This window comes from Diadema antillarum, unplaced genomic scaffold, assembly GCF_040938485.1.
Source record: "Diadema antillarum isolate AM-2024a unplaced genomic scaffold, OU_Dant_1.0 scf00000066, whole genome shotgun sequence".
Classification (NCBI taxonomy): Eukaryota; Metazoa; Echinodermata; class Echinoidea; order Diadematoida; family Diadematidae; genus Diadema; species Diadema antillarum.
The window spans coordinates 2,847,087-2,862,209 of record NW_027270955.1 but is presented as its reverse complement, the minus strand read 5'-3'; the positions used below and the strand labels follow the sequence as shown (position 1 = coordinate 2,862,209).

The 15,123-nt window shown below is 40.8% G+C and overlaps 1 protein-coding gene across 1 annotated transcript in view; it reads right to left on the bottom strand.

The window, feature by feature from the left end:
* LOC139716517 (ubiquitin carboxyl-terminal hydrolase 25-like) overlaps positions 1-15,123 on the bottom strand; it is a 53,315-nt gene that overhangs the window by 15,951 nt on the left and 22,241 nt on the right. The window contains exons 2-10 of the mRNA XM_071628057.1: positions 12,247-12,508; positions 11,652-11,796; positions 9,724-9,877; positions 8,383-8,475; positions 6,185-6,328; positions 4,371-4,459; positions 2,512-2,603; positions 1,461-1,609; positions 843-970 (exon numbers count right to left, since the gene is read on the bottom strand). Of these exons, the coding sequence (XP_071484158.1) occupies positions 843-970; positions 1,461-1,609; positions 2,512-2,603; positions 4,371-4,459; positions 6,185-6,328; positions 8,383-8,475; positions 9,724-9,877; positions 11,652-11,796; positions 12,247-12,508 (1,256 nt within the window). The remainder of the gene's footprint in view (positions 1-842; positions 971-1,460; positions 1,610-2,511; positions 2,604-4,370; positions 4,460-6,184; positions 6,329-8,382; positions 8,476-9,723; positions 9,878-11,651; positions 11,797-12,246; positions 12,509-15,123) is intronic.

Sequence of the window (15,123 nt, the reverse complement as noted above, 5' to 3'; positions counted from 1 at the left end):
TAAAAAGGTCGACAAAGTAAGTCAGAATTACTTCTGTGACACACCATTCTCTCGGTAAAGTCTTAATAGGCTTTCAAATAAATGTAACTTATAATAGACAAAAATGCAGTAAGCTATTTACACGCAACAGAAAGTTGTCGAAATAAGAGTAATATTGCTGTACCTTCCAGGGAACTAAAGACCATTATGGAAAGAATCTTCAGTTACAAAACTTGGTGGCTTGGGGTTACCATTGGGGGGGGGGGGGGGGGGGGGGGGAAGGCTGGCCTGACTTGGATATATTTGTGAATCCCAGTCATGAATTATGCACAGCTTAATCACTGATCTCTCTGTAAGTACACACAGAGCCGAAGAATCTCAACAGGGGTCGACCATTATACTGATGAATGTACACCTCCATGCACTAGTGTATATGTTGACAGGTGCTATTTATGGTTTTCAAATGTACCGCAGGTGAGCAGCGAAAGAAGATCGATCCAACAGGACCACCCATATTTCCCCACGCCACCTGGTTTTTAAACTTTCCAGACCCCTCCGCTCCCCCCCCCCCCCCCAAAAAAAAAGAAAAGACACACTGATGTATACGCTGTTAAATATTCAACAGTAAAAAGAAGGAATTTTCATATGAAAAGCAGAGACATGACAATAATCTGTCAAAACAGAAGAGTAATTTTAAAACTAAAATAACATGAATAGATAGGTTAAAGTAATGCATCAAACATTTGCCCGATTAGTTGGTACCTCATCCTGGTCATAGAGGCACAATTCCATTGAGAGAGAGAGCAAACTGCAACTTCTGCATTTCTAACATTTGAATGGAGTCGTGGATAAATCCAACTCACCTATCCATGTACAGCGTGGAAGGGAACTGAAACTGGTTGTGAATCTTCTCCGGCCGCCCCAGCTGCTGGTTGAATTGAAACCTCGACAGCTCAAAGATGAGGACGTGGGGTAGCCGGGTGAACCAGTGCTGGTGGAAACAGGAAACACAGGGGAGAGCAGATGCCATGTCATAGAATGCTTTCTTTCAAGACCAATACAAGGGGATATTGCACAAAGGTTTTTATGTTGATATAAAAATTAAGATCGTCCTCAAATGAGGATATGTGCGTGTGTTTTTGAGGATATGTGCGTGTGTTTGCAATGATATTTCAACTTCAAATGATCAAAACTTTGAAGCCATTCACACAAAACAAGACAAAATTCTAATGACAAAGGAATCTTTCCACAAATTTTGATATCAATTTGAGGAGGATTCCTGACATTAAAAAGGACTGACCACAGAAACTAATAGTATACCATAATAAATTGATTAACTTTAGTTTAGGCATCTTACGTGTACTATCCCTCTATATAGCAAAGAATCTGATACATATTGCAATGTCACAGAGCTCAAAGACTTTTACAGATGAAAGCATAAAAAAACATATTTCATAAAGACAAATTTGATATGCCATTACCTCTTGGGCTGACCGATACGTCGCGTCCCCGTTGACCGTTTCTATCTCACCCTTAGACATGGAGGCCTCAAGACTCTGGTGCAGGTCACTGTAGCCGTTAATCTGAAGCGGATACTGACCGAACGTCTCTTTGTTGCTGAAGACTTTGCCTGAATGTGTACAACAAATGATATTACGCTCTAGGAGGCAATTTCTTTCCGTAATCCAAATACTGTATACTGTAGAAGGGTAAATTTTTGCAAGACTAATTTTTGGCACTCGTCCCGATTAGAAGAGTTTCGTGTGTTTATAATTCCACGGAATCAAGAGAGTAGGTATTGAAACATATGGCAAGCAAAAACATTCGCGTGCTTTTATTTTCACGTTAGTTTCTGGTAGCGCGAAATTCCAGAAATTTGAACACCGCAAAAATTTCCACTTTTACAGTACGCTGAATATTTCGTAAGGTTTATTTAGGTAGCATACAGCTAATATTTCGAGTCAGGTGCTACTTGGGAATGTAAAAGAGCACAAAAATATAAACTCTGATCCAGACATGGATGTAATGAGCACGCATACACGTACATTTCTCCCTTTGGTGCTGAACTCCACAAGTGTGGATTTCACTACTCACGAAATTGTCGGGAAGACCCGAATCAAGAAAATTAAAAACCCTAAAACTCAGTGAATTTTCACCCATCTCCCATACACCAACAGTGAAGCAGGTGTTCACACACATAGCAACACAAGGTTGCATGAACTGTTTTCTTTCATAACGAACAGAAAAGTTCCTACTACATGAGAACAGTTGGAAAGTTTGTGATCAACCACGTCCATATGCAAGCATTTTGCAGCTTTATCTGCCATATATCAGTATCAAAGGACAGTTATGTGACTAGCTGCCTCCTTTTGAAGAAAAAAGGGAAAACAAAACGCAAAAAAAAATAAAACACTAAAAAGACAACAATAGTGCAGACTGGCTGAGTGGGTCGATAAAACATATGTTGGTCACTTTAATAATGGGGTTGTGTAAATAATGAGATCGGACATATTCATGTGAGAATCCACTTACCTTCGTTGATTCCGACAGCCTTGAACTGCCCGTAGAAGAGATCCAGCATGGGATTGGTGGTGGATGCGGTCTCTCCTTCACCCCCCTCAGCACTGGAGGGAAAAGGAGAATGCAGATTGAGATGGAGATGGAGAGGAAGATGTAACATCAAAGTATTTTACTGCTGTGATTCTATCTCTCTCTCTTTCTTCAGTCTCTCTTGCAAGCTTTCTTTCTATCTGTCTGTATTCTTGCTCTCTCCAATTTCTTTCTTTTTTTTCGGACACACATTCTCTAACTCTCTCTGCCCCTGTCTGTCCCTCACACTTCTTCTCCTCCCCCTCCTCCTCCTCCTCCTCTTCCTCTTCTTCCTCTTCTTCTTCTTCTTCTTCTTCTTCTTCTTCTTCTTCTTCTGCTTCTTCTTCTGCTGAGGACAGGGAATTCTCTTCCATCTGTCTCTCATTTCTGAATCACTTTCAGTCTCTGAGTGTTTTCTGTCTGTCTGTCTGTCTGTCTGTCTGGGTGTCTGGGTGTCTCTCTCTCTTTCACACACACACACACACACTCTCACACCGTCTTTTCTATATGTGACCGTGCACCACAAAACAAACAAAAAGTCACACCCCTTGATTTTACGTGAGGACTCAAAACAGGTGAAATGGATCAGCTAAGTCAATCCTGAGTTTTTCATATATTCTGAAAGAGCTATCTTTCTTCTACATTATTCTTTAGTTTGGGATCATAACATGAATGGGAAAGTGTGTTTCCAGCAGTTTTCTATAACCCCTTTTGGGAGGAGAGAACAATGATCAGGTATGTATTAGAGGCACCTTTTCATTTCTTGAAATCCTTTGTACATCCTTCACTTTCAAGTCTAATAACTTTTGAAAGAATAATGCTACTGCTTTGTAAGTTGGCATCAATCGTGGAGAGAATGTGTTAATAGAACATGCTCAATTTCAGCTTAATCCGATAATCCCTTCATTGTTGTTGCTCTGATGGTTGACATCATGTGTCTTGTCCCTTTCATCGCACAGCTAGTGTGGCTTGGTGCAAGATTAAGTGCTTGAGTAGACCCAGCACTTCAGAGCCTCTTTTTCAGTTCACACTTTTCCAGAGTGTGTGCATTCTTTCCAGTATTCAGGTAAGGTAGGGAAGTCCATTTGAATTGAGTTATACAAGGTACATCATTTTAAAGCTTAGAGTCTGCTCTTTCAGAATCTGCCCTTAACTAAAAATCCATATCTGGCGACTTTTTGTTGGCTTTGTGATGCAGGGTCACATAGTATGACAGCCCTGTGCTCTTTTTCAGTCTTCACTCATTACATGCTTGATGTTCCCTATCAACATGACAATGGAAACAACATTTCTATGTCCTATCGTAGATGAATAAAAATGAATCTGAATCTGAATTAGCATTCCTCCCTCTTCTGTTTATCTTTCTCTTTCTTCATCTTTTCTTCTTGGTGACTTCTTCCCTCTCTTTCATCTTGTCTTGAAGATTGAGTAGATCTTGTTATCATCAAATACATTGTAGCAATAATGCAACAGCAGCAGCAGCAGCAAAAAAAAGAAAAGAAAAGAAGAGTATGACATAATGGCCTGAATTCACAAAGGTGATTCATTCAAGCTTGGTTTAAACCTAGACCACGGTACAAATTAAGACCATGATCTACAGTGTGATATAGGCGTACCCTCAACATGTATTTTTCATTGTGCATTTGTCACTGGGCGTCTGTTGGTGTATGCAATCTGTCAATCGTACTTACGGCTAAGAAATTTGCATAAAACCATAGTTTAAATTTGTGCCACCTTCGTGAATATTCAGGCCCATGTGATTTCATACAAAGATAAACTGGAAGAGAGATAGTAATCTTTACCCATCCTCCTGCGGGGTTTTACTGGGGGCCTCCGTTTTGAACGCATCCTCCAGCCATTCCAGCAGTTTGTGTGTGAACTCACTGACGTCCTGGATGAACAATGGGAAGAAGGGTAAGAGGGGGAGAGGGGAGGGGTAAGAGTGGAGGGATAGAGAGGTGGAGTGGGGGAGGGGATGGAGGGGCGGAGGGGTGGGAAGAGGGGAGGTAGGTGATTGAGGCATAATTGGTCAGAATTTAAGGAGTTTTTATTCTGATTTTCTCATTCTTGACACAGAGACTCCAACTCTCCCGTTTTCGACGGGAGATCTCCCGCCGAAAACCCATTTTTGCAAAATCTCCCGTTCTCCCGTTTGAGATTTAATTTCTCCCGCCCTGGCTCTTTGTCTCCCGTTGGAAAGGATTTCTTACATATTTCTATCGTATGTTGAAAAAATAAGCCTTAGATAGCACCAGAGAGCATCTAGAACCCTGGGAATTTCGCGCTTCGCACACATCAACTTTGAATCTCCCGTTTGCTAGGGGTTTCAGGCGGGAGAATCTCCAGATCAAAAGGTACTTTGGGTTGGAGTCTCTGTTGACAAAGAGAAAGCATACTAAACATCAAAACAACAGACTGGTTTTGTCCCACAGAACTGAGAAGACTTAAGTCTTGGATAAGGGTCTATTCATATAGAAATTACTTACAGGTATAAACTGATGTAGATAATTATTAATCCAGTCAAAATGTAACCTCCAAATTCTTATGAATCAGAAAATGGACTTGCAATTTAACCCATTGAGGATGGGCTGATTTTGCTACAAAATGTACACATGTGTATTTCCCCATAGACACTTGCATGAGTGTACTTGGGACTCGCTCTCAATGGCTTAATTGTCGTTTGACGTTTCACCAATCAACAATCAGCTTCTTCTGGCATCCTCCCCATGGAAGAATGCTACTTATGGTACTTTGTACAGGTACATACATGTATATATTTGACGAAGAAAAGAACACTAAATATCACAAAAGCAGGCTGGTTGGAAAGTCCATATGTGACCGTGCACCACAAAACGAACAAAAAGTCGCACTCAGTGATTTTGTGTGAGGAGTGAAAATAGATGAAACGGGTCAACCTAACCGATCTTGAGTTTTTCATATTTTCTGAAAGAGCAAGTCTTTTTCTATATTATATAAAATTTTGGGATCATAAAACAAACAGGAATTTGCGTTTTCAGCAGTTTTTCTCGAACACTTTTGGTGGAATAGTGTGATTAGTTGATTCACATAGAACCCTCTTCCCATTTCTCAAAAACCCAGTCCACACACTTCAGTTTCAACTCCAATAACTTTGGAGAGAATAACTCTACTGTATTGAAAGTTGGTACTAGTCATGTACAGAATGTGCTAATGAAGCATGCTCAATTTCAATTTAATCTGATAATCCCTTCATTGTTGTTGCTCCAGTGGTCAACATCCTGTTTTTTGTTCAATTCACCACACAGCTAGCATAGCTTGGTAAAGATTAGAGCCTGTTTTCTCAGTTTCACACTTCCAGAGAGTGTCCTTTCTTTCCAATATTTAGATAGGATAGGAGAGTCCATTTGAATTGAGTTATACACTTGTACATCATTTTAAAGCTTAGAGTCTGCTCTCTTAGAATCTACCCTTTACTTAAAATCCATTTCTGGCGACTTTTTGTTTGTTTTGTGATGCAGGGTCACATATATAAATGTGAAACTATTGCTCCAGTCACTCTACTTCACAGAGAAAATTAAGTTCTTTACATATTCGTAGACTAAACACTAGGTACAAAGGGAAATGTGATGTGTAAAACCTGTTGGTTGTCTGCTCCACCGCTGCTGAAAGCCGCCTTTAAGATCTGGACCGACTTGGTGGGGTCAACATACTTTCTCTTTGTTCCAAGCATCAGTGCAAACAGCGCCCTCAGCTCTGCCATGAAGAGTGGATTTCTGTTCTCCTGTTCATATCGTCACACAAAGGATCAAGATTTAGTCACCAGATTACTTGTCTAGCTTGTGCCGGCAATACAATTTTGGGAAAAATGGTATTTTCCATAAAACCTACAGTATATGTGGCCACAGAAAAAAGGTACAAAATACTGCAAGAAAGCAACAGTTGGTATCTCTGTTACATGCACTTCATTGGGTAATGATAAGCCCCAAATCAGATTGGCTTTACATGTACATGTATGTATCCCGTTGTCAGGACATTAAAAAGAAAAAAAAACATCCTTATCATTTCTCACCATCTCCTGTGATATCTGGGAGACTTAGCAGTTCTGCGATAACATGCAATACTCTTTCTCTTCCCTTAGTATCTTTATTATTTCTATGGCACTCACAGTTTATAGATAAATTGAATATTTTGGAACCTCCAATTTCTTCTTTGGTGTCTTTGTCTTTATTCTTGTAAGTTTTCTGCAACAGAATAGACAAGATGTAATGCTGCAGAGTGGACTTACAAAATGATCTTCTTTACCCAGGGTAACCTCTTCAGTGTTAGCACAGCTCTTGCAGTAGGCACTGCCATTATCATTACCCTAGCAGTGGCGGATCTACAGGGGGGGTTTAGGGGGTTTAAACCCCCCTCTTGGGCTGCCAAGTAAAAAAAAAAATAAGAACATACAAACAAACAACAACTAATTAGTCAATTATATGAAGACCAAAATCAACAATAAAGGCACTTTTCTTGCGTAAAAGCTGTCAATTTTAAAACTAAATATGCAAAATTGTCGCCCCTAACGGGGCGAAAATTATCATACACTATCAATATACATTATCATATCTTTATACACTAATATTTACTTTATGAGTAAATTTAGTGTATAGATGGTAGCCTCGCGTCCTCGAGTGTGCCCCGTGGAACATACCTTTAGTAAAGCCTACTTTTTTTCTTTTCTTCTATGCTTTCTTGTAATACAAGAATAATTTTTATTGCTCAAACAATGCGATTACGTTTTAGCTTTTAATGAATACATTTCAGACGAATGGCAAAGTGAGAGTGGCTCGCTCACTCTGTCCATACTTATAATAGAATGAATAGTTTGCATAATTTATGATCATAGTCCTTCGCGGGAATTTTTTTTACTGTGTTTAGTTCCCTAGGAATTTGATTTAAATGCTCTAGAAACGCGACTTTTATACTCTGTTTTTACAAAAAGTCCCTATGCGTGGGACATGGGAAGAGGTATATCCCCCTCCCACACCCTCCCCCGCTCTGTCGCTTCGCTCTCGCCGCGGATCTCACACCGTCTCATGAAATAATGTTATACCCCCGTATAATCATAGTCATTTGCAAATGATTCTATCCACTTTTTAATTTCCTAGAAATTTGCTTTTAAATGCTCTATAAACGCGACTTTTGTACTCCCCCTCCATCCGCTCGGTCGCTTCGCTCCCTCGCCGAGGATCTCAAACCATCACGTCAATGTGCCCATCCCCGTCGAAATTTTGCCCCCCCCCCCAAACCAGACATGTTCCACCGCGCTTGGGGCGCGGGTGGGGCTGCACCAACCCCCCCCCCCCCCCAAAAAAAAAAAACAAAAAAAAACAAAAAAAACAAAAAAAAAAACAAATATATATATATTATATATATACACATTGTATATATGTTTGGCAAAAAAAGAGAGAGAGAGAGAAAATAGAGCATGCAAAGTAATTAATATGCTTAAAACTGCAAGCTGGCAATCCTAAAAATTGAAACTCTCCCTACTGTGGGAGGGGGGATACCCCCCTCCCACACCCTCCTCCCCCCCCCCCCCCCCCCCCCACTCGCTTTGCTCTCACTCACTTTGCAATACCCAGCTCAACCCTTAAACCCCCTCCTTGGAAAAAAGCTAGATCCGCCCCTGCCTAGCATTGCCAGGTTCCCATTTATACACCTGGGTCGAGAGGGACATGGTGGGTAAAAACATCTTGTCCAAGGACGTAAGTGCTTGGCAGGGCTCCAATTCGGGAGCTTTGTTTTAAAGTCAAGAGTCTCATCCACTACATCAAAGTGCCCCAAACTTACAGCATTGGACGCATCTCCACTGGTCCCAGCCGCTGGCTGCTGGCTGCTGAAGCTGAGAACGAGGTGACGAAAGGCCGGTAGGTGGAATAATGACTGGACAAAGAAAGAAAGAATGATAGAAAACAAGAACGAAAGACAAGAGTACAGCTTTTAGAAAGCCAGCACAAACGATTCCCCCTCCCCCCAACATGTCAAGCATTTGTCCACTTGGTTTAAAAACAAAAATTCACATTTTATTTATCATTCTTTCTCTTGAGAGAGATTTTCTACAGGCCTGTTCTTGGCATATGATATTCTAAAAGTAATATGTTTTTGGCATGTCCTCCTCAGTGAATAAGTATTATCTAAGCCCAATATGTTGTGAAAAATAAAATACAATGATGTTGTAGAGAGCTGCTAAACATCTAAACCACACAAGGATGTTTAAAAAAATAGTCTTACTCTCTAAAATTTTTACAACTATTTTGTGTGTCCAATTTTGTGTCCCCAAACTTTTACTGATTTACAAGTTTTCTGTTTTCATGCAAGGCAACATGTCAAGATGGAATATCCCTTTAATCTGATCTTTGATCACTTCCCTTTGACCTCTTATACTTTTAGCAAGTTCATCTTCTCCAGCATTTTGTTTTACTCCTTTGCCCTTCTCTTTCATTTCCTTTCCACACAAAGTCCTGTGCTTCACAACCAACGAGAAAATATTATAGAATGGGTAGCGAGAATCCTGCGATCTCATTGGTCGAGAGCTATGTGTTATTTTGTACTGGCCGCACGCTGAGTCACTGTGGTAAACATGTTATCGCACACTTGCAGCAAGAGTACGCACATTTGTAACGAAGGTTCACGCATTAAGCAAGCGTTTGCGCATTCAGTACGAGATGCCTATTGGCTAAAACAACCATGCATCAATTTTTACTGGATGCATGGTTCTGAAGAGAAACCATGCGCCCAGTAAAAACTGATGAATGGTCGTCTATAGCAAGCCAAAAGGAAATGCATCCAGTAAATTTGTCATCGGGTAAGAAAATTACCCATTCTATTAAACAAATGACGCACATGTCTTTTTGTGCATCAGTCGGAATACAGTGAGCATGTGGTAACTATGGAATTTAGCCTAAACCCACTCGGCTTCGCCTCGTGGGTTAAGCATTCCATAGTTACCTTATGCACACAATTCTGACTGACGCACTCAGACCTGTGCGTCATTTGTATACTAACAAACATACTGCTCACCAAACTGCAGTACTAGCACTTCTCTTCCAATTTACAATTTAAAAGAGTTGCCTGATTCACACCTTCGACGGGTTCAAGAGAAGAGGGCACACACACACACGACACACCAACCTGTATGACAGCGCTGAACCAGCACGTGTTGCCGACGTTCTTGAGACCCACGGGCCAGCCCACCTCCCTCTGTCTGTCGTGGGGGTTGAGGGGGTCCACAAACCAGCTGTTGTTGCGCCCCTGGCCCGCATCACGTATGCTCTGCTCCAGCACCCTGCAAATACATTGTACACATTTCTCCTTTAACCATCGCAGTGCTTTCTTTGACGATTTGCACAAGTGTCTCGAAACCAACGACTACCAATGAATTGAGGTTATCTAATAATCTCTTAAAGGACAAGTTCACCACTATATACAAGAGTATTGAGAGAATGCAACAATACTAGTAGAACTCATCAGTGAAAGTTTGAAGAAAATTGGACAATCTGTTCAAAAGTTATGAATGTTTGAAGTTTCACGAATTCTAAGTGTATTACAATCTACTGTATACGCTATATATTTCGCGGGGGTTTTATTTTCGCGAATTTCGCGAGTCGGGAGCTATTCGCGAAATTAACAACACGGGAAAATATTACCTTCCAAAATGAATCCCTTGCCATGATGATACGAACATCTCAGTTCTAGTATACCATGTCACGGCATACCGAACAGACCATACCGGCTAAGCTTGTTTACACACGTCCACGTCTACTTACGAATACTGTAGAGAGCCAATCCATTATCGCAAGGGGACCACTCGTCAGAAATCTAGCGCGATGGACTTTACCACTTCAAAAATGTTGAATTCTAACTTACTAGTTCGCAGAGTTTGGTAAGTTTTTTTCATGCAGTGTGTAACTAGTATCATTCTTATTTGCTAGTAAGTTGAAAATTCACACTTTCTTTGCCACTTCATATTTTCTCTGGTCCCCCAATTGCGAATTTAACCACTCGCGAAAATGTGTGACAGCGGCTATTCGCGAAAATTTATGTACGCGAAAATTATAGCGTATACAGTAATCTGTCATCTCAGAGACCCGCTATAACTGATAGCTTTTTGTGCATTGTGCATTTTGTACATGTACTTCTTGTACCAAGTGCACTGCCACCTGCACCTCCTAAAATGCCAAAGGCACCTTCTGATTTGCAAGCTGAATTTATTCTGTAACTCCAGATGTCAAAGTGTCCAATGTACAGTACCTGCTGTACTGGCTACTGCACCTACTAGAGGATAATGCAAACATCAGGCATTTTGCAGTAACACCTGTGCCATCTCCAGATGCAAGCTGTAAACTCTGCATTGCACCTCTATAAAGTTTTCACAAGTCCACTTCATCTTTTGGTCTGCCTGTTGCAACTTCAGACACTGGAGTCCAGAATCTAAACTTCTTATTGCATAATCTGGACTCTGCGAAGCTCTTTTCTCCTAGTAGCAATACCAGATTCTGTATCATTGTGTGCGTTCGAGTGCTCTCCTAAAGCGAACCGAACCGTACTGAACCCATGTCAGAGGAGCGCATAAATGCTCCGAAAGTGTAACGTACTGAACTGAACTGAGCCAAAAGTGGGCCACTTTTCCATGTGCTCCAACAGGATACCAGAAGCATACCAAAAGTTTGTAGATGCGAAGAATGCGCATAACATGCACATGCATTTGTACGTCCTAATGCAAAGAGCTCATTTTTTTTTTTTTTGTTCGGGACATCTGTAAGCAGTTTAAGCGTGCCATGACCCTTTTGCTATAAAGTGCGTGACCCCCTCCACAAATAACTCACGAGGCACGCTTTCTCAACAGAGCACTTGAACGCTCCAAATCTGGCATAATACAGTTCGGTACGCTTTGGTTCGCTTTCAGCGCTTGAATGCAGTCATTGACTGCACTCTCTGAACAGTCTAAATGCACCTCTGAAGTTTGGACTGCACCTTCCGTGTGGCAACTGAGGTGCCTAGTGTACCCTCTGAAACTGCCCTCTTTACACATGGTGTACCCTGAGTCTGCCCATGGGTACCTGCTGATGTCCTGCTCCTCTGCAGACACGCCGATGCTGGCCTGGTTGGTCTCCTGTAGACTCAGGGCGATGGCGCGCTGCAGGTCCTCTTTCTCATCCCGATCCTGGGTCAGATCGATGACGTCCGACGATTTACCCCCGTCACCTGCGGCATTGGGCAAGATTTGAATCATAGAGTGACTTTCCATTGCTTTGTTCTTTCTGAGATAAAACACACATGGACACTTCATAACCAAGATCACCTAAAAACTAAAACACAATAATGAAATCAAATGTTTCTGAAGTATCTGAACTGACTGCTTTATCAATTCTAGCACGTTTAAAGATACACATTTGTAAGAATGCTTGTGGTACTTTCTGGACAGAAGTAATCTAATGTTTTTAGATAAAATTAAGCAACAAACATTTAGTACCTGACACATGGTAGTTCAGATGACGAGATAATGACCACTTTTGATATGCTAATTTTGCTTGTATACTACATCACTGGTGCAATATTTACTTGAACTTGGAAGCCAAAACTAGAATGGGGTTCAAGATGCACATAGAACAAGTTCATCCTCTTGGACAAGATTGCATAATGTTTGGTACTAACCTTGAGTCCTATTCCTCGGGCCACACAGGGCGGGCGCATTTGCCGGCTGACTGACGGGTGCTGCCGGCTGGGCCCCACCATGCAGGGCAGCGGTGTGGGACGAGGATGGAGGAGGGTGGGCAGGGTTGTGGTCATGCCCCTCTGTAAGGAAGGCTATGGCCTGGCCCACATCCCCGTTGCTGGCTTCGTAGGCATGCTTCAAGGTATCGGGGTCTTGTACTCCTGTGATCTCCTTCAACTGGTTGATGACAGTCTCTTGGTTCTACGTATATTGGGGATTATAGAGAGAGAAAAAAAGGAATTGTAGCCAATCAACAATGAGGGCAGCAGACAGTTAGTTATTCAGCAGCTTGAGGGCAGCAGATTAGCAATGAGGGCAGCGAACAAAAACTGGGCAAGCTGATAAATGGACAGACAGAAGGGGATTAAAGAAAAAAAAAATCCTGGATATACATAGTATGTACAGAGGAAGAAAACATTTACATGTAGGGAGAATGGGATTTATCATTTATTAATGAAGAAATAAATGGATGCTAATGAGAAAGTAGTGAAGCTGATATTTCAGGTATAGTGAAAGAGAAATAAGGATATTACAGAGTGAAAAAAAAAGAAAACAAACAAAGAAATCGAGCATCAGAAAAAAGGGGAAAGAGAAGGAAAGAGCTCATAAGAATATATAAAAACAATGAAGGTATTCAGATTAAAGAATGAAAAAGACATGGGGGGGGGGGGGTTCAAAGGGGGAAAGGGGGCACCAGAGAAAACAGAACAAACCTCTGACAGATAGCCAAAACATAGAAGAAAAATGAAAAATCAAAAAGGCAAATACAGTGTATTCCAGTACAGGTGAAAATCATTTGTACAGTAGGTGAATATAAAAGTGAATGAACGCTTGCTTGTTCAGGGCATTTGTCCAAATACCAAGTTGGGCAAGTGGTATTTAGAAAAAGAAAAGTGGGAAAATACAATCTTATGCTTTTAGAGTAGAAGGTCATCTGAAGAAATCATATGATTTAAAGATTTTTAAAAAGAAGAAAAAAATAGAGAAGAAAAAAAAATACAAAGTATTAATACACTGTACATGTATCCTGAATTTTCAGTTGTCAACCTTACAACTCTCATCAGCAGGGGCCCAACAAAGTTCAAAAAAAAGTCTATGACCCACTAATTGACCATTGCGTGATCAAGGTTGAGATTGGTCAGTACGGTGACAGAAGCTGTGGAGTTTACAGCTGAAAATTGCGGTGGTAAACACTCACAGTTGTACTGTGATTAAAAGCATATAACTTTAAATCAACTTTTGTTTGTTTGTCTATTTGTTTGTTTCTGTTTGTCTATTTATTAGTTTGTCTACTTGTTAGCTTAAGTTTGTTTGTATGCATTAAATTGACAATGTATGGATAAAGGGGAGAGATCTAAGAAAGAAAAAAAAGACAAAAAATATCAAAGGCAGAGGGATTGACGGCTACAAAAGAAAGAATGTATTCATTATGACCCTCTTTGACAAAAAATACCAACATCCCAACTTCTGTATACTTTAAATCTTTATAAATTGTACAAGCAGTAACTGTACAAGTACACACAATCACCACAACACGAGGGAACAGTATCAGGAAAGCCCTACCAAGTGGATGGAGTGAATCTTTCTGCGCAGAGTGTACGTCGACTCCTCCTCTTTGTTTCTATCAAGCAGAACTTCTCGCACGGTCATCGTCAAGCCTGTCTCTAATCCCCGAGCGATATATATATAAATCCTCAAATATTGCTGAATGCGGGGCCAAAATCTTGGCAAACTTTTGTCACAAAAACTTGAAGAAGTTTAATTACCCTCACACGAGAGTCAGAGTGAGTTTTCTCTGCATTGGCGAGGTCATGGTGTGAGGATTACACTCGGAGCATGTTAGGAATAAAAAGTTTGATGCTGTCGCGATTGCAACATAATGAAAGCACAGTATCCACGGATAAGAAGTCAACGCTTTCAGCATATGAATCACAGCAGAGGTTATCACAACCAGACCTTCCAGAAAGTATGACGAGCTATCTCGGATTGTGTCAATCAAAGCGGTCTTGGTTTCCACACGGCACTGCCCGCATTCATGACTACAATGATATCACTTCAAATATAGTCTACCTTTGTATGCTACTAAATTCAATACAAATGAATGATAATGAATATTCTTCCTCCCACTGATAGAGAAAGGTTTATGAAAAAAAAAAGAAATACAGAAGACTAACAATGTAAAGAAACCAGAGCTGTCAAAGGCGCAATGGATCCATAAAGTCATTGATATGATACCTAATGTACCGGTACTGTAAATTTGCTTTCCAGAGTATACACAGAACCCACTACTGGACTATAAGCGCACGATCAGTTGCATTTCTAAAGTTGTCAATAATTCAATGATTGCGACATTGGCACCAGCTGGTTTTGCAACATCAGCAGTGATATCACAAGAGGGCATGATTCCACTATTCCACACAACGAAATATGTTCAGGTCACTAAACTTTTTCTCCACATGTTAAAGGACATGTGCATCTCTCCCGAGCATTGGTAGTTGATATATTTGGCAGATATTAAAGTGAGCATGTGCCAAAAATTGCCAGGTCGCCATATGAAACGCTGTCCAAAAATAGAGAACATCACATTACAGGGGCTCCTTTATAAGACACCATGCAGAGCAAGGATGCTACAAACCAGCAATGTGTTACAAGCACATCACAGCTCAATATATTCTTATCTCTTGACTTGGTGGATAGCGAAATATCCTCTGTCATTCACTTTTAATACCAAGAATACAAGATGTATGTGAAACTCAGAAGGAAAAAAAAAAAGCAGTAACTTTCAAAATAGTACTAAGTAATAGTAATGTTCCCCT